This window comes from Enhydra lutris, unplaced genomic scaffold (genome assembly GCF_002288905.1).
Source record: "Enhydra lutris kenyoni isolate GAN:26980312 unplaced genomic scaffold, ASM228890v2 scaffoldscaffold87, whole genome shotgun sequence".
In the NCBI taxonomy this organism is placed as follows: domain Eukaryota; kingdom Metazoa; phylum Chordata; class Mammalia; order Carnivora; family Mustelidae; genus Enhydra; species Enhydra lutris.
In genome coordinates, this window is record NW_019154171.1 from 2,201,451 (window position 1) to 2,228,667 (window position 27,217).

At 37.8% G+C, this 27,217-nt stretch overlaps 1 protein-coding gene across 1 annotated transcript in view; it reads right to left on the reverse strand.

Annotated features, from left to right (window-relative positions):
* The window catches only part of LOC111161924 (gamma-aminobutyric acid type A receptor alpha5 subunit), an 88,523-nt gene that overhangs the window by 17,221 nt on the left and 44,085 nt on the right, over positions 1–27,217 (reverse strand). Inside the window, exon 5 of the mRNA XM_022525997.1 lies at positions 18,675–18,757. Coding sequence (XP_022381705.1) covers positions 18,675–18,757 — 83 coding nt within the window. The remainder of the gene's footprint in view (positions 1–18,674; positions 18,758–27,217) is intronic.

The window sequence follows — 27,217 nt, forward strand, 5'->3', positions numbered from 1 at the left end:
TCCCCCCTTTTTCTTTTTTTTTTCCGGTTTTGCTATGTTTTCTTTGTGAAATTATTTTTCATATTCTGCTTTACATGTTCATGTTTTTACCCATTTGATTCATGTTTCCTTTATATATTCTGATACATTTTGTTCTATGTGTTACACAGATCTTCACATTTGTGGCTATTTCACTGTATCATTGGCTTTTATTTTCTTTTCTGAAAAACATTAATTTTAGTCTAATTTATCCATCTTTTCATCTCTCCGCATCTTATTTCAGAGGCTCTCCCTGTTCTGAGGCCACACTATATATTACATGTGCATAATCAAAGTTTTAATGCATTGTCCTTAGGGCCTTAATCACCAAAAGTTGATTGTATTTAAGGTATCCAATGGCATTTTCTCCATGTGGTTTTCTGTGTTGCCACTGACCTCATCAAGTCATCTCTCCCACCTGCTCATTTGCAGACTTTGCTCCACCAAGTGAGGTTTCTGTCATCCAGGGGTCTTCTCTCTGCTGGATCTTCTGCTCTGCTCCCTTTTTCTGTCCTGTTCGGAAGATGCCAAGATCTGGACGGGTCAGGTCCCCATCTTTTCTTCTTTGGGGGCCCCAGCTATTGTTGGTCCTATGATCACCCAGATGCATGTCGGCATCAACTTTCCTAAAAATACTCTGATGAGATTTATATTGGAACTGAACAGGATCTGTATTATTATAGATTATACCAGGGAAGACATGACATCTTCTGGAATCATATCTTTTTCATCATGGACGTGAAGTATCTTTCCACATGTTTAGGTCTCCATAGTGAAAGTGACTGATAATAAGCTTTTTTGATTGTAATATAAGCACCTGATTTTTAAAAAGATTTTATCTATTTATTTGATAAGAGAGAGACAGCGAGAGAAAGAACACAAGCAGGGGGAGTGGGAGAGGGAGAAACAGGCTTCCTGCTGAGCAGGGAGCCCAATGTGGGGCTCAGTCCCAGGACCCTGGGCAGATGCTTAACGACTGAGCCACCCAGGAGCCCCTACAAGCATCTGATGTTAAGCTTTTGATTTTGGAGGCACTCCCTTCAAAGACATCCCTCTTGATCACACTGCCAGCTACACAACTAAATAAAGAGCAAGGCCGCCCCACCCATGAGGTTCCCCTTTTAGAAAGCCTGGGGTGACCTAGATAGCTGGCCACTGGAGTCACCCACTTTTCCTTTCCTGTGCCCTAATTCTTGCTCTTATGTTTTAAATTTGACAGTAATAAAGAGTGAAACTCTGCCAAACCCTCATCACCCCAACCTAGTCCCCAATAAAAAGACCCTAGGTCTGTGCTCTCTCTTTCCCTCTCTCTACCTGTGGTCCCGGGCATGCAGGTGAATAATACATGTTTTTTTTTCAAAGTTCCCTAATGGTTGTTTCTGAGGTGCATCTTGCAATCATCATGAGAAACACAGGGCTGGTCCCACCAGGGCACTGGCTCCACTCAGAGAAACATAACTACGAATAATATGGCCAGGCAAGTGCCCAACATTCCTAGCTGACAGCATCACTATTGATAAGCTGGGAAGTACCTAAAAGAGTCTTCTGTAAGGAAATATTTTTCAATAAGGTTATGCCATTCTCTATCTTTTGCTAGATTTTCTCCCCGTAGATATGTGATACTTAGTCTTTTCCAATTACCAGTGCTCCCTATCCCTGAGCAAAGGTCTAATGATAGGCCAACTTGTCAGAAAGTTGCTAAGCAAGGTTGGAGCAGAACCATGAGAATTACTGATATAATTCTGAGATTTATTTGCATATAAATGATATGAAATGGAAGTAAATAGACTTGTTATAGCAACTGATGAAAAATGGATGCTAGACTTAACTCACGTTGCAGGTAAATGTTGAGTGGTATTCTTTTGTTTTGTTTTGTTTTTAACATGACCTTCTATTTTTAAGTTTTAAGTAATATAGAAGTGTATTTTTCACATGGGCAGCTTTGGAGTTCCCCCGACACAAGTGTTTTCTGCTGTAATTTCCCTTCTCTGCTGAGGAGATGGGTGGCTCTGGGCACTGAGAATGTATATAGGGGCTGATGATGCCCTGTCCCTTAGCAAGCTGGTTTCCAAATGTCTAGTCATAGGCACCACTGGGCATATGCCAAGACTGTGAAGATGCCCTGAGTTCCATATAAATAACAGTGAGATTTTATCTCCTTCCTACTATGTAAATGCTATAGGACCCTGAATATTAAAGAGCTGTGGCACTCAGACACAGACTTGAACAGAGCACCCTGTGGATTCTTGCCAAGTGAGTGTGGAGCAGACAGTAGATGTTGATGAGATAGGATCCCTTGGCTTCTTACTGTCCCCAGAATGACTCACGCAGCTTCCATTTCTATTGTCCTTACACCTGCCCTGTATCTTATCCCCAGCTCATCTGTCTCATACTGGGAAGCTGTCTCCCTGCACCCTCCCCATGGCTCTATTTCCAGTGAGGAGGGCTGCAGGTGTCCCATTAATACCTCCTCATTCCATTTCCCAATCCACAAGGGAGTTGTGAGTCTTAATTCTGGTCAAGAGAAGGGTCTCCCCACCCCCACCCCCAACCCTTGGGAAATATGAGTAGGTTGGAAATTGTGAATCTGGAAGCTCATAAGCAAGCTCAAATCCCAAGGTAACAGGTCAGAGTCATCAGGGTCAGTTCTGAGAGTTAAGAACATCTAGGAACACAGATGGTATCTACAAAGAGTGCAGAAACAGGAAACAATGTTTCCCTCATGGAGTTGTCTACTTGGTGCCTGATCTGCTCAAGAGAGAAGGGAAAGGAAGCAAAGAACATATGAGAGTCAGGAGAGAAAGGACATCAGGACACATGGAGCATTCTGGAAAGTGACAGAGGTCTAGGGGGCACAAGTCCCCTCTGGTGGCCTCGAGGGAGGCTGAGTGAGGAAGTGAGGATGCAGATGTGAGTCCTGGGGTGGTGGAGCCATGGAGGTAGGTGTGGAGACTGGAGCAGGCCTATGGAAGGCACAGACCCCACCCCATCTGCTCTCCTGACTGCAGTGCTGGACATTACTTTCTGTGGGGAGATTGGAGATGGCACACAGTTACAGATGGCTCTCCTTGGGCCCTCAGGCTAAGTAGCATGTTAACCAGGGAAGTCTGTGCTGCAGGGATCGCTGGCTGGGGACAAGGCTGGTTTTGATACCTGCAGACTTGCTGGACACACAAGCCTCTTTCTCCACTGTTGGTGTGTATGTGGGGAGGGTGGGGGGGTCTATAATAGTTATAATAAGGTCACAATAATAATTGTAACCAGATAAAAGTTACTTAAAATTTAAAAAAAATATTTAAAATTTAAAATTTACTTAAAATAAAAATAAAAATTATTTAAAATTAAAATTTACTTAAAATTTACTTAAAATTTAAAAGTTACTTAAAATCACAAAGTGATACATGAGTGTCACGATACATACTAATAATTCACATCATCTTACTTTTCAAACTGTTAGTAAGTATCAAATGTGGTATTGATAATGTTAATTGCATTAACAGTAACAACAACAAGAGGCAGTATGACCTCTGGCATGACAGTGCAGCACTGATGAGTTCTGCTCTCTTCCTCAAACTAAGGGTGGAATAAATGATCAGTCCTGTGCATTTCATCTTGGGTATTTAGTAGCACTCAATTCTCCTCTTTGTGTCAGCTGTGTGGCATTCAATCTCTTAGCCAGACACAACAGTAAATGAGGCAATCAGGTTTGTTCTGTTATCATCTGTCAAGATTTAGAGCTCGAGAAACAGTGCTCACCTCCTGTTGACCATATATCAGCAGAGCAAGGCAGGAAGGTCTGAAATATTTTCACTCTTAACTGACTGGGGAATTCATCACAGTTTCCTGAGTGGCTCCTTCTCCTGGGTTGACACTTTCTGTTTTCCTAAGGTCTAGCTTTACAAATACTGAGGAGGAGGTAGTGATGTCATGATTAATCCTTATTTACAAGGTCTTTCAAAAGCAATGAGTGCTCGCCAAACTATGAGAGAAATCTGGTGACACAACTCTGAACTTCAACAACCAGCATGAACTTTAAGCCTCTATTTCCCCATTTGTAGATTGGGGGAAATAACTCCTATCTCCTAGGGGTACTGTGAGGACAAAGTATATTCATCAATGTCAACTATTTAGCATATGCCTGACAAAGTAGGTGCTTAATAAATATTAGGAATGTACCCATACAGTGGGAAGGATTCTTGGTGTGTGTCAGATTTAGCTCTATGAAAAGATCTTTCTACCTGAATTCACTTTCTGTCAATCAAAAACAAACCCAATGGGTGAAGACCACTGTTTAGCCTTATCTGCCAGGCTACATGGGCACCTGGGAACCCAGGAACTGCCAATAACCAGGTAGGAAATCTGTTTTACTCTGTGCATTCATTGCCTATGATGATAGAAGAAATGTTGATTAGGCTGTACCCAAAAAGCAGAATTTGGCAATCTAGACATACAGAATTTAACTTCCGACAGCCATGTCCTCAGCCTTCCTCTCTTCTCTGAAATGGAAGATGGGAATGAACAGAATAACTGCCTCAGAAAATCTCACTACCCATCACCTGCAGGACCTTCTGCAGGATCCTCAACCTCCCTAAACCTCAGTATTCTGAGCTGAGATCCAAGTCAACTCCTGACCTATCGATTGCAATCTAGATTACAAACTTTGTAAGATATGAATGTATGCACATACATTATCTCTAACAACCTACTAGATACCCAGTATCCCTGCTTTCGAGTCACCAGGTAAAAGTTATAAGAGGGGCTTTGCCATGCTTTTTTCCTTGCCTAGAATCAACTAAGACATAAGGACAGCTATCTACAGGTGGAGATGGACAGATAATACTTCTGCCCTGTTACCAAAGGAATTCCAGAGGAAGGTTGAGATTTGCCAGTCAAATGGCCCATAACCACTCCACAGTCCAGTCCATAAAATTACAGAGTCAATGGCTTGACTGGTTTGACAGAAAGAGAGTCAAAAAACTGCACTCTCCATGTTCTTGGATTTAAATGGGAACAAATCAGGAAAGAGGGACTAAGGACTATCAGCCACCCAGCAGAAAAGACCCTCCCCTTTTGGAAAGGAGTGAGAAGCAGAGCAGAAGGCTAGAGGTAACAGGAAAAAATCCCTTCATGTAGTTTCCCACTATCTCATAAACCAACCAGCTTTTCTAAATCTTGAAACTGGTAGTCCCTTCTAATTACTTTCAATTTCCTCACAGAAAATAGATTTCCTGTGTTACGTCGTCCTAAAATCGTAATTTCATCCTTGATCCTTCAAGCCTTCATATCCACTTGTCACATCTGGCCACCACCCTGCTCTCAACTCTCCACATTTCTATTGCTTCAGGCTAATTCCTAGCTCTGGGTGTCACCTCCCTAGTAGTGAGTCCGGCACATTCTCCCCTTGCTCCACAAACATCTCCCAGTCTGCCTACTATTTTCATACTTTCACATTTGAGTCATTAAGGCCATCCCATCATTTCCCCGGAGGAGGTGTTCATCCCCTCCACTAATCGACCCCTAGTCCTTTGCGCTTTGCCCTTATCTTGGTTATGCCTTCTACTCAAATCCTTCCAGGTTAAAGTGTCATTCCCAGGATGAGTTTCCCTGTCTGAATTCCAACTGGCTTTCAGCTGTACAATGGTATTTAATCTTATTATGCAATGTGTCCTTCAGTTCACTGGGAGCAGAGCACCACTCATGCTTCTGTAATTCTTAACTGCACCCAGCAGAAAGAAGAACACAGCCAGTGTATCTGTTAAACAGTAACCAAGGCTTACTAGTGCATCTAAACTCAGACACAACACAGACAGAACTTCAATGTGTTTCTAAGACCTCACAGACTATTGTACCCTCATTAGATGCTCTGAAATCTGTGTTCTACATCACCCACACTCATGCTGAGTCGCTACATGCTGGGAATGATGAATGTAGTTAATAGTGTCATAATTCCACATGTTTGAATGAACTAATAGCTCACTACAGTGAGATTTACCCTGATTTTATGAAATTCTCTCCACTGGATGTTTACCAAAGAGGCATCTGTATCCAATTTAGCATATATTTTCATGAATCCAGATGTTGTCTCATGAATTAATTTACTATTTAATGCATCATTCCACAAATAAAATGAACAAAAAAAATTAAGTTTTTTTTTTTTTCTTTTATAAAAGTCTTGATTTAAGCATTTGCTTCCAAATATAAGCCATGCCATTATCTTCTCGGAATTTCCTTATGGACTAGAAAACATCCCTCTGTAAAGTAGGGCTAATTTCAACATTTGTTTCAATTCTTGAGAGTAGAGATAGCAATAACAGAAATGTCTGTTAATTCAGTTCTGCATTAGAGAAGCCAGAGCATGTGGCTCATTAGAATAATGACACCTATTTGCATTCCTTTGTCTCCTAATAGCAGAGATCTGTTAGATTGGGTAATTTGAAACTCATTATACTATCACATTTAGCCTCTGCATCATGCTTAGATGCCCATGGTATAAGTGAACTACTTGGCCAAGCAGTTATTTTTAGTAAATCAAAAAAGATGAAAGATAAGTAAGGAAAAAAACTTATATAACATTTCTTCTCTTAAAATTATTTTGCCCTGTGCTGAAACCATATAAGCTGAAGAAAGGTGAAATTTCTGCAGTTTTCTAGCCCTTGGACAACTGTATATAAACATGATGTATTAAGAAAATCAAAATCCTTCTGGGGTAACTGGGTGGCTCAGTTGGTTAAGCATCTGCCTTTGGCTCAGGTCATGGTCCTGGGGTCCTGGGATCAAGCCCCACGTCATGTTCTCTGGTGGGTGAGGAGGTTTCTTCTCCTTCTCCCTGCCACCACCTCATGCTCTCTCTTGCTATCTCTCTCTCAGATAAATAAAATCTTAAAAAAATCCTTCCAATTGCTTTGTATATTATAGTAATGATATTAACAGCAGATATAAAGATACAACCAGCATCTAAAACCAATCTTCAAAATATCAGGCAGATAAAAAAGGAATTTAGCATGAGAGTTCAAAATCTCTACTGAATTCAAAAAGTGTTTATATTGATTTTAGGCTTTCTACTGAGTTCAAATTATATGTGTATACACACACACACACACATACACATATACATACACTAATTGATCTCATTTGGTGCGACTGACTGTAGAAGTGATGAGATTCTATCAGATGTGTATTTTATCTTTGAATGTAATAAATGACTTAACTGCAGCTGGTTGGCTGTTGAATATGAGAAAATTTAGTGAAGAAGGATTTAGAGGGTCATATATTTTCTTTCACCAAAAAATTACTTTTGTGCTGCCTGTCCTGCATATCAATGTCATTATATTTAAACATCATATTAACTTGAATTTATTTGATTAATGATGAAAAAAAATGACAATTTCACTTTCAATGTTTTGCCTTTGAACAAATCAAGAGCATAATTTTCATATGCAAAGAGGGTATAATTTTAAGTCATACAACTCATTTTCCTTTTGGGGACATGCACAATTCATTTCCCTTCAGGGACATGAATCAGGGATTCCCAAATAAGATGCCGTAGGGATCTTTTGAAGTCTTGTCAAGCGCTGGTGTGCACAGCTACCCCATGACAACAAATGACTTAAATAAATCCTCCTGAAAGCTTCCTTCCCTTATACAGCTTCCCCTCAATAAATATATGTTTAATTCTTCCATGGCATTGAAGGTTCATAGTTTGAAAAAATATATATATATTATTTCCATCCAACCTAAACTTTTGGCTCATCACACACAGTCACCTCTCCTAATTCCAAACATCTCTTTGAAATGATAGAAGCAATACAAAAGGAAACCCCTGGAATCAAACGAAATTCTCCTGCCAGTGTTTGTTAATCAGGTAATAGCTATTAGCTCTGGACACCATGTAAAAGAGAACTAACTCCCTGAAGGCCCTGGAGAGTGAACAAACAGGAAGAAACTGGAGGGAGTTGCCACTTGGAAGAAGGGAATGCCTTTTTAGTTAAAAAGCTTTGAGTCAGAGCTGTGAGGTGACTAAAGCTTACATACATCCCTTGGTCTTACAGGTTTAAAGAACCTAAAGAAAGAGTCTAGAGCTATCAAAATAGTGCATCTGAAAAATGCGGTGTAAAATCCTAGAAAGAAAAAGAGCTCCAGAGGAGCCCCAAACTTGATGTAATGGATGTATGTGAACTTTACACTATCAACACTTACCCCTTAATTATGCATTCCTAGAGCATAATCCTGTCAGCCCAACTAAGGTAGAGGAACCACCTGACTATGTCAGCTGTTGCCTACTGCACCAAAGACAGAGTTTGGAGTTTTCCTTTGGGCAAGATAATTAGCTAAAAAGAAAGTGATACTCTAAGTTTAATAGAATCCAGTCTCTTCAATATAACACTGAAATATCCAGGAATGAATTCAAAATATTAAATGTAAAAGAAACAGGAAAAAAACAGACCCACACTTAAGAGAAAAAATAATCAATGTAGAATGACCCCAAGAGGATTTAAATCCTGGATTTAGCACACAAGGATTTTAAAGCAGCTTAAATGGTTATGCTTAAGAGTGTAAAGGGAAAAAATGTAATGTTCTGTAATGAAAAACCAAGAGTTAGTTGAGCAGAGACATTGAAACCATTTAAAAGAACCATATACAAATTCTAAAACTGACAAAGATATTAAATAAAAAATTTACTGTATGAATTAAGCAGCATATTGAAGATGACATAAAAGTCAGTGAACTTGGGGGAGCCTGGATTGCTCAGTTGGTTACACATCTGCTTTCAGCTCAGGTCGTGATCTGATCCCAGGGTCCTGGGATTGAGACCTGCATCAGGCTCCCTGCTCAGCGGGGAGTCTGCTTCTCCCTCTGCATCTTCCCCCTCGTACTCTCTCTCTTGTGCTCTCTGTCTCATAAAAAATAAATAAATAAATAAAAATCTTTCTTTAAAAAGTCAGTGAACTTGAAGACAGTCTGATGTAAATTATTCAATATAAAGAATACAGAAAGAAAACAATTCTTTAAAAAACGAATATAGTTAAAACTCCAGATTGAAAAAAGGAGGATGAAACAGAAAAATATTAGAAGAAAGAGTGGTCTCTGTCCATCAAATTCCTCAAATTTGATGAAAGACCAATTTATATACTCAAGGTTTAGCAAACTCTAGGAATTATCAATAAAAATAAAAACACATGTAAGGGGACTTCTGCTTCCAGGAAAATGGAGATGTATTTTTCCCTATTCCCCCCCATTAAATACAGTTAGAAAACCTGGACATGACATAAAATATAGGAAGAATCTGAAAGGTAGAAAGAGATAAGCAGACAAGTCTTGGGGTCTTGGGACCCAAGAGATGACTCAATAGTGGGTTCTATGGTTTTATTCTTACCTCGTACATCTCAGACGGGAGCCCAAGAAGCTTAGCAACCCAGAAACACATAAGGCATAGACAAAGTACAGTAACACCACCACCATAAGCCTGTACTCTCTCTAGCCCAAAGACCAGGAAATGGTCAGCATATCAAGACAGAAAACTTTTAGACAGTAACTAGAGAAGTCTAGTCAAACACCACAGAAAAATTGCAGTTCTGCCTGACCAAGAAGAAAGTGGAGGTCCCAGACTTCCAGTCTCACCAGATTCCCAACCCACCAACGTAGTGGCATCAGAGAAAAGGGAACTAGCACCATCACTCCGATGAGGCAGTAATGACACCCATTCCTTATAGTGTGCTGGCAACCATGTGGGGAGCCCGGAGGTCCACATTAATCCAGCAGTAGCAGGTCCCTCCTGCTCCTTGCTGGAGCTGTTTCAGCAGAGAATTAGTAAAAATTGAGAATTCTGCTACTGCACAATGCTAGTGAAGCACCCTACCTCATTTGGTATCTGCGGAGGTCTGGTATGCAGCTGGAAATCCTGCACCTGCCCAGCAGGAATAAAGAGCCCCATATACCCGGTGTCATGGGTGTTGAGTGGAGAATCTGGACTTCTACCCACTCCTGGCAGTAATGAGGCTATGCTGCAACCTTCCCTGCTAGAGCAGGGTTTAAAAAAAAAAAAAAAGCCAACTAAAACAGGAGACTTACATGAGTCTCATAACACAATACACAAAATGTCCAGGTTCCAACAGAAAATTATTTATCATACCAACAACTAGGAAGATCAATCTGATCTTGGTATGTATCAATACATACCAAAACAAATATGAGAGATACTAGGATTACCTGACAAAGAATTTTTGAAGCAGCCATAATAAAATGCTGCAATGACCAATTACAAATATGCTTGAAACAAATGAGAAACTATAAGGTCTCTGTAAAGAAATAGAAGAGATAAGGAAAGACCAAACAGAAGTTTTATAAGTTATGTTGGTCTGCTTGGGCTACCATGACAAAACAGCATAGTCTGGGTGGTTAAATTAGCAAGATTTATTTTCTCACAGATCTGGAGATTGGGATGTCCAAGACCAAGGTGCCAGCAAATTTGTTTCTGGTGAGAATTCTCTTCCTGGCTTGCAAATGGCTGCCTTTCTGCCATGTGTTGACGTGGCTTTCCCTCATTGCATGTATTTGCAGAAAAAGAGAGATTTCTCTCTCTTCCTCTTCTTCTAAGGGCACCGATCCTATTGGATTAGGGTTCCACCCTTATGACTTCACTTAATCTTAATCTCTGTCTGTGTTATGTGTTTGTCATTTAATTGTGCTCTGTCTCCAAACACAGTAACATTGTGGATTAGGGTTTCAACATAGTAATGTGTGGGGGAGACACAATTCAGAACATAGCACTTTGACACTGCCCCCCTCAAATTCATGTCTTTCTTGCATGCAGAATATTTCCATTCCACCTCAATAGCATCAAAATCTTAACTAATAACAGCATCAGCTCCAATATCTAAAGCCCAACGTCTCATCTAAATATCACCTAAATCAGATATGAGTGAGATTCAATTCATCCTGAGGCAAAATTCTTCAGCTGTAAACTTGTGAAACCAAACAAATTATGTGCTTCTAAAACACAATGGCGGGGCAGGCAGAGGATAGATATTCCCATTCCAAAAATGAAATCAGAAGGAAAAGGGTGATGAGTCCCATGCAAATCCAAAACCTAGCAAGGAACACTCCTAAGGCCTGAGAATCTTCCTCTTTGGTTCAATGGTCTGCCATCCAGGCCCAGTGGGGTGGCAGCTTTACCCCACTGCTCTCGAGGTGCTGCTGTCAAGGTTCTTTGCAAGGACTCTGTCCACACAGTTCTGCTGGTTGGCAGTTCTGCCCTTTGAAACTGAGGCCTGTGATGGTACCAGCAGCCCTTATCATTTCTAAATTGCCTTTGGAGTCACTCTTTCTGGTTTCTGCTGAGGCAGCCAATCAACATCATGGACGTCAATTTTATGAAGCAATTGTCTACTCACGCCTTTGGTGTTTTTTCCATAACAAGCTTCCTTGTTTTTCAGAATAGGGCAGGCTAAAGATTTTCTAAATCTTTAAATTCTAATTCTTTTTGGCTTAATAATTCGTTCTCAAATCCATCCCTTGCTTTTCATATTTTACTATGAGCAATGATGAGGAACTCAACACTTTGCTTAGAAATCTTGACTAAATATCCAATTTTATTGCTCACAAGTTCTACCTTCCATGAAACACTAGAAAATTCAGCCAACTGCTCTGGACACAACTTAGTCAATTTATAACAAGGATTGCCTTTCCTCCAGTTTCCTGTAACTTGTCGCTCATTTTTACTGAGACTTCACCAGAAGAGCCATGTCTACCAGCATTCTGTTCACGATTATTTACGGATTCTCTAGGAAGATGAAGTCTTTCTCTCCAGCTCTCCTTTTCCCTTCTCATCTTTCACCAGAATCACCGAGTCCCTTTAAGCAATGTTGGCTTTTTCTATCACCAGAATCACCAAGTCCCTTTAAGCAATGTTGGCATCACAATACTCTCCAGCCTCTCTACCCATTATCCAGTTCTAATGACACACATTTTATTTTACTTTTTTTAGGAAACATCCACATTTAAGTATTTGCTACAGCAGCACCCACTTCTCAGAACCAATATATGTATTAGTCTCCAGAGAAATAGAACCAATAGAACATAGGTAGATATTCTTTTTTTTTTTAAAAAAAAGCTTATTATGAGGAATTGGTTCATGTGAAAATGGATGCTGAGAAGTCCTGTAGTCAGCAAGCTGAAGACCCAGGAAAGCTGATGGTGTAGTACCAGTCTCAGAACTGGCTGGCCAGAGACGCAAGGGCTGATGTTTCACTTTGAATCCAAAGACAGGAAAAGACCAATGGTCCTGATCAAGGTGGTCAGGTAAGAGAAGTTTCCCTTTGTAATAGGAAGGTCAACCTTTTTGTTCTGTTCAGGACTTCAACTAATTAAATGAGTCCCACCCACACTGGGAAAGGCAATCTGCTTCACTCAATCTATTAATTTATCCAGAATCATCCTAACAGACCTCACCCAGAATAATGCTCAACCAAATTCCTGGGCATGTCATGACCCAGTCAAGTTAACAGACAAATTAAATTTGACAGAACTGAAAAATACAGAAAAACATAAGACAAAGCTCAATACATGAATTCATAAGCAGGATGGAGGGGAAAAGGGAAAGAATTAGTAAACTCAAAGATAAAATAACAGAAATTAAAGAACAGAAATATGAAAAATGGAGAGAACCCAAGAAAATGAAAAGAGCTTCAAAACTTATGGGGGTATAACTATAACAACAACAACAACAAAAGATCTAATATTCATGACATTGGATTTAGGAAAAGAGAAGAGAAAGAGGCTGGGGCAGAAAAAGTATTCAAAAATAATTGCTCAAACTTTTAAATTTGGCAAAAATCTAGATTCAAGATGCTTAGGAAGGCCCAAGCAGGATAAACTCAAAGAAATCTACACCAATACACGTCATAGTTGAACCTCTGAAAACTAAAGGCAAAGAAAAAAATCTTGAAAGCAACCAAAGAAAAACGATATCTTACCTATAAGGGAAAAATGATTTGAATGGTATCAGTAAGCAAGAAAGCAAGAATAAAGCAACACATTTTTCAAGTATCAAAGAACTATCAGAACACAATATATCTGATGAAAATATCCATCAGGTATGAAGGGAAAAATCAAAAATTTTCAGATGAAGGAAAACAAAGAGAATTTATTGCTTGAGTTATAGTACTCAGGACAGAGTAGTATTGGCAAAACAGGCAAAAACACCAATGGAGCAGATTAGAAAGCTCAAAAATAGAACCACACAAACCAAGTCAACTGATATTTGACAATCAATGGAGCAAAGCCAATCTAGTCTATCCTAAAAAAATGGCTAACAGAAGTTTGCTAAGGAGTTATAAAATAAGTTTTATTTTAAAATATTTTATCATGTTATTATTTTTTATTTTATTTATCATTAAATTTTTATTAGTATTTTATTATAAAATAACTTAGTTTTAAAGAAGAAATTTTGGAACACTTAAAAAAAGAACACAGTAAGTAAAAATATGAGTAAATATAATAGAATTTTCCTTCTTGTCTTGAGTTTGTAAAACTAAGTTTGACAGTTCAAATAAAAACTACAGCACTCTCTGATATGGTTCTAGATGTACAAAAAAAACAACTTTAGGCAACTGTATTATAATTCTGGGAAGATAAGCACATAAAAGGGAGGTAAGGTTTTTATTTTTCATTTGATCTAGTTAAATGATAAGCTATGTATACAATTGACCCTTAAACAACATGGGTATGAACATGTAGGTCTACTAAGACATGGGTTTTTTTTTATAAGTATAGTACAATACTGTAATATATTTTCTCTTCTTTATGATTTTCTTAATAACATTTTCTTTCCCCTGGCTTACTTTATTATAAGAATATAGTATGTAATACCTATAGCATACAAAATATGTGTAAACTGACTAGGTTATTGGTAAAGCTTCCAGTCAACAGTAGACTATTAGTAATTAAGTTTTGGGGAGTCAAAAGTTATACATGAATTTTCAACTGTGTAGGAAGTTGGTGCCTCTGTCATATTGTCCAAGAGTCAACTGTATGTAAACAACTATAGCAACAACTAAAAAGCTATACAAAAAATACACATAGACAGTTTCCAACTTAAGATAGTTTGACTTACGACTTTTCATCACGATGCTACAAAAACAATATACCCTTTGTATCAATCACACTTCAAATTTTGAATTGTGATCTTTTCTCAGGAGAGCAATATATGGTTCTGGGCTGTGGCACTGAGCCACAGCTCCCAATCGACCTCATGATCACAAGGGTAAACAACTTTTACAACCATACTATGCCCATGCAACCATTCTGTTTTCCATTTTTGTGTAATATTCAATAAATTGCATGAGATATTCAACACTTTATAATAAAAGAGGCTTTATGTTAGATGATATAGTCCAACTGTCAGCTAACACAAGTATTCTGAGCACATTTAAGGTAAGCTAGGTTAAGGTATAATGTTCTATAGATTAGGTATAATAAATGCATTTTCAACCTACAATATTTTCAACTTACAATGAGTTTATCAAGATGTAATCCCTTTATGAGCCGAGGAAAAACTGTATAGAAAAATACTGTAAGTAAATAAAATTTAATAATAATACAATTAATCATAATAATTATCTAGTTAAGCAATAGGGAGGCAGAAAAAAGATTATAGAGAAATGAAAAAAAATAGAGAACAAAACAAAAAATAAACAAATGGCAGACCCAAGCACTAACATATCAAAGGATACATTATATGTAAATGATGAAAATACTCCAATTAAAAGACATAGATTGACAAAGTTAATTAAAAAATCTCACCTAGCTATATGCCATCTATAAGAAACTTATTTTCACATAATGATATATAAGTGTTGAGAGTAAATAAAAAAAATAAATATCATTCAAACATTATTCAAAAAGAAAGCAAGAATGGCTACATAGATATCAGGCTGACTTCAAAATAAAGAAAAATACCAGAGACAGAGAAGAATATTATGCAAATCCACCAAGAAGCCCTAGCAATCCCAAAAGTATATTTACCAAATATCTGCTGAAAAATATGTAAAGCAAAAACTGATTGAACTGAAAGTGGAAATACACAAATGCACAATTATATTTGGAGATTTTAATACCTCTTTCTCAAGAACTGGTGTGAAACAACCAGGCAAAATTTGGAAGTCCTAACTAATGCAGTAAGACAAGACAAGCAAATAAAAGATACAAAGATTAACAAGAAAAAACATTGTTTTTCTTCTTTTTCTAATCTGTACACTTTTATTTCCCTTACATGTCTTACTACAAAGGCTAGAATTTCCTTATGTTGAGTAAAAGTGGTGAAAGCAGACATCAATATCTTATTCTCAGTCTTAGGAAACTATTCAGTCTTTTTTTTTTTTTTAACATTAAGTGTAATATTATAATTATAGTTTTTCATTGTGGTTGTTTGTAGAAGTACTTTATCAAATTCAGGAATGTCTCTTCTACTATTAGTTTTCTGAGAATGTTTTCCCTGCATCAATTGATATAACTATGTTAGTTTTCTTTTTTCCTTTTTTTTAAAGATTTTATTTTTTTTTACAGAGAGAGAGTGTGAGCAGGGTAGGGGTAGAGGAGGAGGAGAGAGAGAATCCCAAGCAGGCTCCATATCCAGTGCAGAGCCTGACATGAGGCTTGATCTCACAATCCTGACAGCATGACGTGAGCTGAAACCAAAAGGCGGATACTTAATCGACTGACCCACCCAGTCGCCCCTATTAATGTTGGTTTTCTTGTTTAGAATGTTAAAATAGTGAAAAAAAATAGTGGATTATAACTCAGTCTTGCTTCTCTAGAATAAACCACTTGGTTTTGGTCATAGTGTATTATTTGTATTATTTATTTTATTGAATCCAATGTACTAGTACTTTGTTAAAGACTTTTTTTTTAGGTCTTATACATGAGGGATACTGATGCAAAGTTTTGTCATTTTTGCAATAACTTTGGTTTTGGGCCAAGGTAATGTGGTTTATATAAAGAAAAGTACAAAACTTTAATGAAAGAAATAAACTAAACAAATGGAGTTATTTCATGTTCATAAACAGGAGGCTTAAATTATGTCAAGATGTCAGTTCTTCCCTACTTGATCTATAGATTGAATGCAATAACAATAAAAATCACAGCAAGTTATTTTGTGGATATTAACAAACTGACTCTAAAGTTTATGTGGAGGGGCAAAAGAATAGCCAGCATAATATTGGAGAAGAGCAAAGCCAGAGAACCAACACTACCCAACTTCAACTGAGTATAAAATGTTATAATAATAATATTCACAGAATAATTTTTACTGCCTTAAAAAAATCCTCTGTGGCCCCTCTTTCCCTACGTAACCCTTGGCAATCACTGATCTTTTTTACTGTCCCCATAGTTTTACCTTTTCCAGAATGTTATGTAGTTGGAATTACACAGTATGTAGCCTTTTCAGATAGGTTTCTTTCCCTTAGCAATATAGCTTTAAGTTTTCTTCATGTCTTGGGGCATCTAGGTGGCTCAGTCAGTTAATTGTCTGCCTTTGGCTCAGGTCATGATCCTGGGGTCCTGGGATCAAGCCCTGAGTTGGGCTCCCTGCCCAGTGGAGAGCCTGCTTCTTTCTCTCCCTCTGCTCCTTCCCCCAGTCGTGCTCCCCCCCTTTCACTCTCACTCTATCTCAAATAAATAAATAAAAATATTCTTAAAAAAATGTTATAGTATTCAAAATAAAAAGTTATAGTACTCAGGACAGGGTAGTACTGGCAAAAGAATAGGCAAACACACCAATGGAACAGATTAGAAAGGTCAAAAATAGGCCCACACAAACCAAGTCAACTGATCTTTGACAAAGGACCAAAGGCAATACAATAGATTAAAGACAGTCTTTTCAACAAATGGTGCTGAAACAACTACACACCCACATGCAAACTGAAAAAAAAGAAAAAAAGAGGATCTAGAAAGAGACCTTGTATCTTCACAAAAAATTAACTCAAATAGATCACAGATCTATGTGTAAAATGTAAAACTATAAAACTCCTAGATGATGACACAGAAGAAAACATAGATAAACTTATTTTTATATACCTCGAGACATGATCCATTAAAGAAGTAATTCATAAGCTAGACTTCATTAAAATTGTAAATGCCTGCTATATGAAAGACATTGTCAAGAAAATGAGAAGATAAGTTGTAGACTTGGAGAAAATATTTGCAAGACACATATCTTATAAAGAACGGGTACAGAAAATATACAAAGAACTCTTGAAATTAAACAATAAGAACATGAAGAAGCAGATTAAAAATGGGCAAATGCCCTGAACAAACACCTCACCAAAATACCATGAACAGAGAGCAAATAAACATATGAAAACATATGAAAAGCTATTCAGTAGCTTTCAGTAGTTTAACTGTGGAAGAAGCCAAGATGTCCTTCAACTGGATGAATGCATAAAGAAGATGTGGTTCATACATACAATGTATGTATGTACTCAGCCCTCAGAAGAGATGAGTACCTACCATTTGCATCAACATGGATGGGACTGGAGGGGATTATGCTAAGTGAAATAAGTCAGTTGGAGAAAGACGATTATCATACATTTCCTTCATATGTGGAATATAAGGAATAGTGCAGAGGACCACAGGATAAGGGAGGGAAATCTGAATGGGAAGAACTCAAGAGAGGGAGACAAACCATGAGAGACTCTGGACTCTGGGAAAAAAGTTGAGGTGGGTGGGGGGATTGGGTAGCCCGTGATGGGTACTAAGGAGCGCACATGATCTGGGTATTATGTGCAACTAATGAATTGTTGAATGCTATATCAAAAACTAATGATATACTATATGTTGGCTAATTGAACTGAATTAAAAAAAAGAAAAGCTATTCAGTATCATATGTCACAAGGATATGACAAGATGTCCTTCAGCAAGTGAATGGATAAATTATGGTATAACTAAAACAATGGACTAGTAATCAGCACTAAAAGGAAATAAGTTTTTCCACCATGAAAGGCATGGAGAAACCACAAATACATATTACGAAGTGAAAGCAGCAATTTGACAAGGTTGCATACTATACAATTCCAATTATACGACATTCTAGAAGAGGAAAATCTATGGATACAAAAGATCAGCAGTTTTTAGGGACTGATGGAAGGGAGGGTAAATCAGTGGAGCACAAGATTCTAAGGGCAGTGAAACCACTTAGTATGATAATATAATGGTGTATACATGTCACTATACACTTACCAAAACCTATATAATATACAACACAAGAGTGAACCCTAACATAAATTATGGACCTTAATTAATGATAATGTAACAATATTGGTTCATCAGTTATAAAAATGTAGTATATTAATACAAACCTGATGCTCAGTCTCAAAGAGCACATTCTTCTGATTTCAAACCTGAAAACTTCACATAACTTAAGCACAAATGGATAGCATAAAGAAAGAAGGGAACAGTTTGGTTCTAACCCTGCCTTCCAACATTTCAGAAGTGAGGATGAGGCCGCAGACAAGGACGAAGGTATGAGTAATCCGCAACATTCCAGTCTTCTCAAGCAGACTACCACATATTGTGCTTATTCGCATACGGAACCTAAATTCTGAATGAATGTGGAAATAACCCCAAAAGTATATCCATGGTTCTTACTTGTGAAAACAACTTACAGCTGCCAAATTTCAGAGGGCAAGCATGTGCATCCATCGGGAAATCCTCAAGTTGCATTGGGCACTCTGCGGAGATGGTCAGGCTGAAAAGTAAGAGATGAAGATCTTTAAATAACTCACCAATTCTGGCTATTTACTGAGCAGACACCTTGTTCCAATAAACCATATTAAGTATGTCCCTCATTATTTTAATTACCATATTTCATGAAATTGTCTAAACTGTTTCACCAAATTGTACAGGTTTGCACTGAAGATGCATTTAGAAATAAAGCTTAAGTCAAATCTAATCGATTCCGCGGGCTGGTGTGTGTGTCTGTACATACATTATCACTTGTAAAGCAATTTTCAGATGCGTTTAAAAATGATTCATTCTTTGTTTCCCATCCCATATTCAGAATAATCTAAGAAAACTTCCTTTGACAAGGCTGAAAATATATGTATTTTCTAAAATACTTTATAACCTCAAAAAACATAATTGTGTAATAAATGCTCAGTCCACATTTTAACCAGAAGCTGGCTATAATTATTGGGTACTGGACTGATGACATGACACTAAAGAGTAGGTGAAATTGTTATGAGAGCAACTTTCTGGAACAACTAATTGTTTTTAATCCAAGCCGGGTCTCCCAGATAATAATACCACCATCTATGACCACTGTCACCAATGTCTCAAACAGTAATGGACATAATATCCACCAGATCTATGCCAGGCACTGTGTTAAATGCTTAGCTGCATCAACACAACTAATCAAAATAGCTTTAGGAGGTTTGCTGCTGTTAATATCCCAGTTTCTAAGGCAGGAAAGTGTGGAACAGATATTAAAGGATCAGGACAAGGATGTAGAACTATTAAGTTCTACTGTGTCTCTGTAATGGCACATCCACCACATACTAAGTGGTAACAGGTTCTGCACACTTCCAATGTTGCCACACTGTCTTGCCTTTATTCCTCTACAGACTTTACTAATTAGGTAGTGAATCTAAATTTCATTAATGAGTTAATCTGTTTAAGTTTCTTATTCTACTATTTAAAATGAAATTATACAGAATGAAATCATAATATAAAACATTCACCTTTAAACAGATGTTATAATTACATTTTTATACAAATGTTAATTTGACATGGTATTAACACTATTGGTCCTTCCTTCTTATATTGAATCTGGATCTTGCCTATGTGCCCAGGGTGAGAATAAAAACGTAAAAACACTCATGTTTGCCTTTACTACTTCCACTTGTTAAAACAGATTAACTTTTGGCTATTAAAGTGCATAGAGAAATCACACTTTATAACTGTAGACAGAGTAGTTAATGTATGTATTCCCGGAATGAATGACACAAAAATATGAGCCAGTGCAAGAAATGGCTGTGTCCATCAAAGAGAAGAAATCATCTGCTGCCTCTGGTTTGAGGCACCATTTCCCCAAGGATGGAGTAATGCTTAAAAGGTGGGAGTGCACATGGACTAGAACACAGCACCACATACCACATTCAAGCAGGGAGATCGCATTTAAAATGATACACTGTATATGTTCAAAGGAGGATATGGGAAAGTACAGGAGAACTGTAAAGGAGAAAACCATAAATAGATATCATTTCACTTATAATTTTACCTGGTAAATTTTGTCCAGAGTTTTCTGACATGTACATATATTTTCTTTTTGTTCTTGGCATACAAAGTTCAGTCTTTCATATACCTAACATTAGAAACAGAGTACCTCCCATGTGAAAATCTCTATATAATCATGACTTTGAAAGATGAATTATTTAATTCTAGGATGCAGATGTGTGGGTATATGTATCTGTATATATTACATGTATATGTATCTGTATATATTATATACAGATACATATATAATATAATAATGGATATATATTTAAGTGATTATTGTTAGACTTTTAGATTGTTTTACTTCATAAATAATCTGCAACGGACTTCTTCAAACATAAATTATGTAATAGGACTATTATCAGAGACCATGAAGTGGATAAGGTATTAACTTATTAGAATTAAGAAAATTATGACTTAAAATTCACAGCCTGGGAGCGTCTGGGTGGCTCAGACAGTTAAGCATCTGTCTTGGGTTCAGGTCAAGATTCCAGGATTTTGGGATCTAGTCCCACATCAGGCTCCCTGCAGAGTAGGGAGCTTGCTTCTCCCTCTCCCTCTGCCCGCCACTCTCCCTGCTTGTGCAACCCCTGTCGTGTCAAATAAATAAATAAAATCTTTAAGAAAAAAAAAATCACAGCCTGTGAAGAGAGCATTCGGCCAACACAAAAGAAAATAATGTTAACTTTATCTGTTTGTTAACAAGTTAAAGAAATTTTTAAAGTAAAGCAAATAGTGGGACAGAGTACTTAAAAGAGTCAAAAATGTTTTGGACAGTAAAGTCACAATGAGCTCAGAAAACGTAAAATTTTTCTTCAGAAGCAAATTTTTTAGTAGGAAGATAGGAAGTATGTATAAAGCTGTAATGCCAGGTAAAAGCAATAAATGTGAGAAGCAGCACACAAGAGAGCAGGGCTGCAGGAGCTTAAAGGAGAACAGGTTTGATTTGGAGATTCTGTGCTGGTCTACAGCCTCTGTTCAGTTTACAGATGCAGGTGTAAAGACGGCCCTGGGCTCAGGCAGTGGGACCAGTGTGAGGTAGGCTGTAAGCAGGGATGCTTCAGGTGATCCTGACTGTCTTAGTCCAGCCACAGGTACTACACACTTGAGCCAGCAGACCCAGCACGGCAGTCTTCAAGTCACCCTCCCAAAATGCTGACAACTTTATGGGACCCACTCCCATCATCAGTGTGATGTGGAGATGGTCTCTCCATGGAGAAAGCTTCTCTCTAGACACAGCCATGTCTGCCAGCTCATATACCTGAGCTTCTGTCCCCCAGGAAACTCTCTACTGCCCACTGGGTCTGGAGGCTGACTTGAAGCCAGATGTGTTGGCTGAGTCCTTGACAGTGTCGTGAATCATGGTTAATTCCTCTTCCCTCTGTGCTCATGGTGGTACGTTGCTTCCATTCCCATGACCACTGGAGGCACTGCCACCAGGCATTTCTAGTGTTTGCCCCTACTTGTCAGAGAAGATCCCCTCATGGAGACTTGACCTCCCACTTTGGGCACACTGCCCATTCCTGGCTTTTCCCCCTTTTCCTCATGCCCTCCTTCTTTCTTGGCCAGCACAACGTATATACAAGAGCGATGAGAAGTGTTCCTTTCTGTCATGGTGTTCTCATCTCTTACTTATTCAGTTCATCTCATGTCCTGCTTTATTCTGGCTGTTCGGCCATGAGAGCTGGCTACTTCCTGAAAGTTACTGCACTGACATATAAAGATGATAAGGATTATACACTAAGAAGTCTGCTTTCAGAATATAGCTGCAGGAACAGAGAGTTTAGTGATGGTGGGAAGAGACCAGCAGACAGGATTTAGCTGGACCTGAGAAAAAGAATATGTTTAAAGAAAAAATAATTTCAGTAAAAACATAATAAAGATAGTAATTCTACAATTACCCTTTCAAAAAGTGCTATCATTAAAGCCTCATGGATTGTTCCCCCATTTTAACATACCTCCTTAGAAGTAGAATTCCAAACACTGGAAAAATATACATCTATGATAGCATCTTTCTTCTAAAGGATGAATGTATTATTCAGCTAAACCCCCAAGAACAAATGTTTCAGCCTCAGTAGGGGAACAACATTCAAATTTTTTATCTCTTTGAACATTTCAAAAATGGCCTATGCTTTTGTAATACTAAAAAAATATCTCTAGATAAGAGGAAGCCTTCCATTGATGGTTTTCCTGAAATGTAGAATGCCTTGATACACAACCAACCTCCTTCATACAGAAGTGAGATCAAAGCACTCTAAGGGATAATAGATTAGCATAGCTCAAAGGAGCCAGCCAGGCCACCTACTAGAAACTTTCACTTTTCAGATGAAGGAAATAAAACCTAAAAGGTTAAGAAATGTGCCTTATGGAAAAACTTCACTGAATTACTGGTAGATCCAAGAATCCAGCATTTCCCCCCAGAGGTCAAATTTCTATTATGCTTCCCATTTCTGTTAAGACATTCAAGCATTAACTTGTTGAAACACATGTCCCAATTTTCAACAGTTTTTTCTTTAGGGTTAGGAAAGGGCATTTTGTGAGATAAACTACTTGCTTCAACTTGGATTTGTATCACACTAATCAAGGGGTTAGGGTCCTGAACTCACTAGGGAGTACTCTGCTTGACCAGGCACAGCTCACAGTGGATCACTTTAAGATGGTTAAAAGAGCCAAATTCTAGGGTAGCTAGAATTTGCTGTTAACTAACTGTGTAAACTTTGTAAAACTGTCTTAACTTCTCTGATCCCATTTGAAGAAGAAAGAAAATAACTGCCACTTTTATTTTCTGAAAGAAAAAAAAAATAGTTGATAAGTGTGAAAAGGGGGTTAGTTTCCAGATGTCTACCCAATAATCAATCTCTTTAGATTTGAGCCTTCTTCACTCACATGGAAATACTACATCAGTGCCGCAGAAGGTATGGTGGTGACAAGTAGAAAAATGGTCCTACAAAGATGCCCATGTCCTAACTTTCCACACTCCCAAACCTATAGATACTTTAAGTGGCAAAGGAGCTTTACCAATGTGATTAAATTAAGTCCCTTGGGACACAGAAGCTTATCCTGGTTTATCCACAGGGGCCCAGTATAATCACAGGGGTTCTTACAAAAGAGAGGCAGGAGTATCCAGGTAAGAAAAGGAGATGTGATGACAGAAACAGAGATCAGAGCAATGTGGCCATGAACTCAGGAATGCCGGTAGCTTCTCGAAGTTGAAAGAGCAGGGAACAGATTCTCCTCTAGAGAATCCAGAAAGAATTCTAGGTGTTATATGCAATTGATAAAATAATGAAATTGGATACTTATATGAGAGTTCCCAGCAAAGTGTTATAGTTGTGGCCTGTTTTCTTCCTTCTGCTTATAATAAAATGTGAGAAGAAAAAGATAAGATGAGGGAAGAACTGCCAACTGAAGGGACCAGGACTTGATTTGGGAAATTCTCAGTCTATCCAGGTTGCAAAAGATGGTATACTTAGAGGAGATAAACTGTCAGAGAAGAATGCTCTTAAAATAAAGATAAGGGTGTGGTTGGATAAACTAATGCCTCAAAAGTATCAGTAGGTCAGAGTGTTCAGTTACACAGTAAACTCTATGAGATTAGGTATGTGACTCATGGTACCACTCAACTATGCACGTAAAAGCCAGGAATAAAGATTAGATTATCCATGAAAGATTTAAGTAGGAGCCTCTTGTCTAGTGGTGTGAACTCTCGAGACATGCATAGAAGACCTACAAAACTTTTGAGAATTTTATACCGGCAGAAACACTGCCAATTTGGACTGAAAAGGGTGGAGAGGGAAGAGTGCTGCTTTTTTTTTTTTTCAGACATTTTCTCCCCTTTCAAATGAGAATATCTGTAACTGTTATCATATGACTGTCCAACTATTTGATTTGGGAAGCAGAAACGTGTTTCTTGAGTTCCACAAATTTATAATGGGAAGGAACGGAGCCTCAGGGCAGATCATACCCAATCAACTTGCATAGCTTATTTAGATATCTCCAATAATGATATTTGGAACTTTTGAGCTGCTGAGATTTAGTTGAGAATATGGTCTTTAATTCAATGCTATGAGTTGTGACATTTGGAGATACTCAGAAGGGGTTAATATATTTTGCATGTGGGAAAGACATGAGTTTTGGGGAGGACCAAAAGACAGATTGTGGTAGGCAAAATAATAACCCCCAAAGATGGCCATGTCCTAATCCTTCCTACCTATCACAGCAAAAAGGAATTTTTCAGATTAGGATGGTATTAAGGCTCTTGAGATGGGAAGATTAACCTGGGTTATCTGGGTTTGATCCCAATGTAATCATAAGGCTACTTATAAGAAGAAAGCCAAGGAGTGTCAGAGTCAGAGAAAGAGATGAGATGATGGAAGGAGTGATGCCAGACCATGAGCCAAGGAACGCACGCATCCTGTAGAAGCTGTAAAAGGCAAGGAAATAGTCTTCTCTAGAGAATTTGAAAGAGACACAATCTTGCCAAATGTTTTCTAGTCTCCTGAGCAGTGAACAATAAATTTATGTTGCCTTAAGTCACTAAGTTCATGGTAATTTGTTACAGCAGCAATGGAAAACTAATAGTTTCCCTTAAAAAATAGTATTACAAGTCAAATGGCCAGTTTTTAGTGTGCTGAATAGGAGCCCCATGTATATTTTGAAATCATTTTCCAAAGTTAAGAAAGAAATTTGGTAATATTAGCCAATTAATAAATAGCTCACAAAGTGTTAGGTAATGTGAAAATTCAGACCTTGCTAATGAAATAACATCTTGTGCAAAGTGTCCTGCCTTGGTCAGTTTGTGAGCTGTACATCATGCCTCAGCTAGAGTCACTCAGTGGAAACATAACCTCTCTGTAAAGATGCTACAGTGACTCTCAGGCAATATATGAAATTTATTTGCGGACTCAGAATTAAGTATTAACACAGCATCTAATGATTGGAGTTATGAAAGAAATAAGGCTTCACTTGGTAATGATACGTTTCTAGCCCTATGAGTCCTTGTAAAGAACAGATGAATCCTTAATGTAGATAACTTTCTATTTGCCACAGCTGCTCCCATCTGAAAGGCTGCAGGGTTTTGAGAAAGAGTGACGCTGGTGCTGTTCACCTGGCATTCCTGCAGGTAGCATCCTTTCTGTATTGTAGCCTCATTGTGCTGCCTCTGGCTTATTCCTACCTGCATGGGGTTGTGAAGGGCTCCTTCAACCCTCTAGGAGGAATGCTGCTGGAAAGTTCTCCTTGCTCTATAGCTAAGTCACATCCACACTGTTGAAGGACCTGGAGAGTCACACTGCATTCAAGGAGGATCTCTTCTACTGTGAGGGGGTGGTCGAAAGCAAGCCCAGCTCTGAGGAGTATAATAGGCCTCCTCTTCTTATATTTGACTCACCTCTAGATTGACAAATGCAGAGAAGTTTATTCATGTATTCAATTATAGAGAATTGGCATTATTATTAATAAAAATATGTAAATATATTATATTTAAGTATAAATTACATAAAGTTACTAGTGTTAGGAATACATATAGCCCTGTTTCTCCTTCAGAAATTTCCCTTTGATACCTTCCTGATGCTAAAATCCTGCCCCACTGGAGCTTTCTCCCTTGTATGCCTGCATTCAGGGAAAAAAAAAACTGTAAACTTTTTCATGAAATAAAAGAATGCAACATTCATTTGCTTGCATTTGCTTGTTTTGAACAATCACTAACATGATATACCATGCATACTATTGGTTAGTTAGCAATTACCAGTTCTTGGGAACCTAATTACAACTTATAATAATCTTTGAGGAAAAATGTATTTTAAAACTCAGTCAAATATGTAAAAACTGAACTTTTTGAATCTAAACATTGTCAAGTTGGGAACGGTGTATGCTGGAACCCAAAGGTCATTGCCAGGGTCATCCATTCCCTTGCCTTTTTATTAACTGTAATGTGTGTACTGGTCTCTTTTGTGATGATTGTAGATCTACTGCAATTGTGTTTGGTCCAGATCAGAACTGCATGCCTAGCCTCTTTCAGGTCCTGGCCATTGTGCTTGTCCTGGTTAGCCAACCTTCTAAGGGATCTTCACCATAGCACTAACCCTGGCCCTACCCAAATTACAGGCAGGGGTTCTGCCTGAGATCATGAAGAGATGAGATACCAAGTTCGTCAGGAGTTAGTGAGGTATGGGAATGAAGAGTAGCCAATGAAGAGCTAAAAGAATCGAGTGTGCAGTGACCTGCTTTAAATGTAATAGAATTTGAATTTAGTGGAAGAAAACATTGTAAAAAGCAGAAATTAGAGGAGACTATCTGAAAACTGAAATAAGAATATACTAAAATGATGACTGTTCTGATTTATACAATTGTAGAGTTTCACACCTTAAAAAATGTGTTTTAACATAATGAATATCTTCTTTTTAGCAACAGAGATGCATTCTACAACTTATTTCAAGCTTGAATTACAGATTTCATTAGTTAGTTGAGGGCTAATTTTTCATTTTGTACTCTTATTGTAAGAAGAATGTACATGAGACCAACCATTGGAATTATGCTGTGTTAAAAATTCTCTCTGAAGTTAACATTCCTCTTCAGCTATTGGGAAGAAGATGTCAGCAATTCTCACTTATGTTGAGAAAACTAGTGTATGTGTGATAATTTTTCAAATTTAGCATATTTTTATCAAAAGGGAACACAAACTTTATTGATCTATTTTGATTTACATGGCTGTATCTATTCTTAATACTCCTGTTTCTCAGGAAGGCACTGTAGTGATTAACCTGGTAGTGGAAATATTTTCTTTAAATTTTTGTATGTATTCACATGCCCAGCAATAATTCTTATTAGATCAAATGTGGAAAATAAAGAAGCTTGAACAATTAAAAAAAAAAACCCATTGCAAAAAAAAGGAATAGCACAAATATGCAAAGAAGTTCCTTTCTCAAAATGAAAT